General features: G+C 68.7%; 1 protein-coding gene across 1 annotated transcript in view; it reads right to left on the minus strand.

The window, feature by feature from the left end:
- Positions 1 to 1,820: 1,820 nt before the first annotated feature.
- Positions 1,821 to 2,742, minus strand: part of DNPEP (aspartyl aminopeptidase) — a 14,611-nt gene continuing 13,689 nt past the window's right edge. The window contains exons 9-11 of the mRNA XM_019522831.1: positions 2,566 to 2,702; positions 2,264 to 2,431; positions 1,821 to 1,928 (exon numbers count right to left, since the gene is read on the minus strand). Of these exons, the coding sequence (XP_019378376.1) occupies positions 1,878 to 1,928; positions 2,264 to 2,431; positions 2,566 to 2,702 (356 nt within the window). The 3' untranslated portion in view covers positions 1,821 to 1,877. The remainder of the gene's footprint in view (positions 1,929 to 2,263; positions 2,432 to 2,565; positions 2,703 to 2,742) is intronic.

The raw sequence follows: 2,742 nt of genomic DNA on the forward strand, positions 1-2,742 counted from the left end.
CGGCCCCCCCCTGCCCCGCCCCCGCCGCCGCAGCCAATGGCAGCGCGCCGCCGGGATACGCCCCCCGGCGGGAGGGCGGTCCCTAGTGGAGCCCCGCCCCGCCCCGTAGAGGAGCCAATCGGCAGTCGGCGCTGGGGCACGCCCCCCGAGGACGGACCAATGGCAGGGCGGGGGCTTGGCTGGCCCCGCCCACCGCCGCATTGGGGTCACACCTGGGGACTGGGACACCCCCCCCCCCCTAGGCTGGACCAATCACTGGCCAAATGAAGGGCACGCCCCTCCCACCGCCTCGCCCCTTTGGGACCACGCCCTCCCACCCGGCGCCGCGTGGTCCCTTCTGCCTTCATTAGCACCTCTCCCCAATTAAAAGGATGCCATATTTGCATAGCTTAATTTGCATGGCCCCGCCCCCAAGGTCCGGGGTACCCTGATTAGCTCATGCCAACCCTCCGTGAACAGCAGCTGCTACCAGCACCAATCAGAGGCCAGCTCCCCAGGGTAGGGCCACGCCCCTTATAGGAAAACCAATCAGAGTTGGGGTGCTAACCACACCCCCCTGGAGCGTGGCCCGGCTGGGGGGTCTGGGGGGGCAGCTCCCCCAGCCCGGGACACTTTGGGCTTCGGCCTGTGGGGACCGCGTGCCAGCCTGAGCGAGGCATGGCGAGGCGTGTGCATGTGCATGCCCGGAGCTGGGATGGGGGGGTTGGAGCCAGGGCGGGGGCACAGCCCCTGGGCAGGGGGTCTCCTCTCCCCTAGGTTTCCCAGGATAAGTGTGTAACCCCAGGGGTGGGGTGTGCATTGGGCCAGGCCCTGCCCCCAGCACCTGGAGTGTGGCCAGCACCTCCTGGCCGTGCAAGTCCCACACACTGGCAGCATACATTGCACGCGCAGTGCACAGCACAGGTGTTGCACGCACATTGCGTGGCCCAGGCATGTCACACAGCACACGTTGCATGCCTGTTGCCCAGCACCCGGGAGCAGCCCGTGGTCCCCCTGAACCATGGATGTGCCTGAGTCCCGGGGCAGAGTGGAGCTGGTGGGCGAGTGCCCGGGGCCGAGCGGGCTTTCCCCTGCTCCTCCATCATGGAGGGTCCCGGCAGGGCTGATGCAGAGGCCGGGCCCCTTGCTCCCTGCCCCAGCGCTCCCCGCGCCCCTTTCCTCCCCGCACGTGTCCGGGCCCCGGTGGATCCGGCTGCGCTCTCAGCTCCACCATGTCTGGGGCCACGAGCCCCACTTGAATGCCCCGCGGGGGGACAGGACGGCCTGGGCTGAGTTTGCAACTGCCCGGGCCGGGATCCCCGCTCTGTCTGGGCAGAAATAAACCCCAGGGACTTTCTCTTCCCCATTCAGTGCGGTGCAAACCCTGCCCCTGTCCCCTCCGGCGTTTCTCCTAGACCTGGCCTCAGTCTCGTCCCTCCGCAGCCCCCAGCCTGCTTGCTGCCCTGCTCTCCTACGGGGTGTGTGTGCATGCATGTCTGCTTGTGTGCATCCATGCAACCATGTGTATGTGCATGCATGTGCATGCAAAGGTACACACGTGCCACAAGAGGGGAAACCCTGGCTTGGCCATTCCCGTTCCAGCTGGTGCCACAGGGCAGCAGGGTGGGGCCACGGAGAGGCGTCTACTCCCCACCTTGTGGGCACACACGAACCCCGGGGCTGCTGGACCACTGGCCCTCCGGGTCCCCGCAGCATCGGGGCAGAGGTGGCCCTGTCCTGGCCTGGCAGCTGCGTCAGTAGGCTCCAGCGTGAATGCTGCCCGTGCCGGCTAGGGCAGCCCCAGAGCTCCCTGCCCCGGTACACAGACACTGAGCCACGCACTCGGTCACACCCTTTAATGGCAACGCCCTGGCGGCTCCGGCTCCGGCTCCGGCTCCTCAGTCAATGACCAGGCTGCGGTTCACGGCCGGGAACAGCTCAAAGAAGCCCTGGAGGAAGAGAGGGGAGATCAGGGCGGGGGGTGGCGGCAGGCGGGGGCACTGCCGGCCAGGGCCCAGCATCATCAGGCTCTGCAGGCGTTGCCGTGGCAGCCAGTGCGGGGATGGCGTTGCCATGGCAACCCATCAGTGACTCAAGGCTGCCAGGTTGCTGTGGCAACGGTTCCAGGATACCAGTTGCCAGGGAGGGACCAGCTGGGGGGGCAGAGGCTTGTGGGGGTGGATGGGACCCACTTGGGGCGGGCCCTGCCGCCGCCAGGGTAGCTGGGCTGGGAGGGGGGCCCGGCGGGGGTCAAGGTCAACGGTGCAGCATGGGGAGGGCTCACCTTGAAGAGGGCGATGCTCTGCAGTACACCGGAGGTGCAGGCCATCTCGCGCACCGAGTGCATGGCCAGCTGCGGGCAGCCCAGGTCCACCACGCGCAGCCCCAGGCGCGAGGACAGGATGGGCCCGATGGTGGTGCCGCACGGCATGTCATTCCTCACCATGAACTCCTGGGGGTCCAGGGGGGGTCACGACAGGGCCCCAAAGAACCCCCCAGGGGACCCAGCAGCCAGGGCAGTGCCTGGGCCCAAGGCAGGGGTGCTGGGAGGGGGCCAGGGCCTGAGCCGGGGGGGCCGGTGCCTACCTGCAGGGGCACGTCCACGCGGCCGGCCACCTCCCGGATCACGGCCTCGGTCACGGCGGTGGAGGCATAGCGCTGGTTGCTGTTCACCTTGATCACGGGGCCCTGGGGGCACGGACGCCGTGAGGCCCGACCCCGGACCTGCCCCTGCAGCGAGCTGCCCAGCCTCAGCCCGTCCTC

The sequence above is a fragment of the Gavialis gangeticus genome, unplaced genomic scaffold, assembly GCF_001723915.1.
Source record: "Gavialis gangeticus isolate Ggan-Ray unplaced genomic scaffold, GavGan_comp1, whole genome shotgun sequence".
Lineage (NCBI taxonomy): Eukaryota > Metazoa > Chordata > Crocodylia > Gavialidae > Gavialis > Gavialis gangeticus.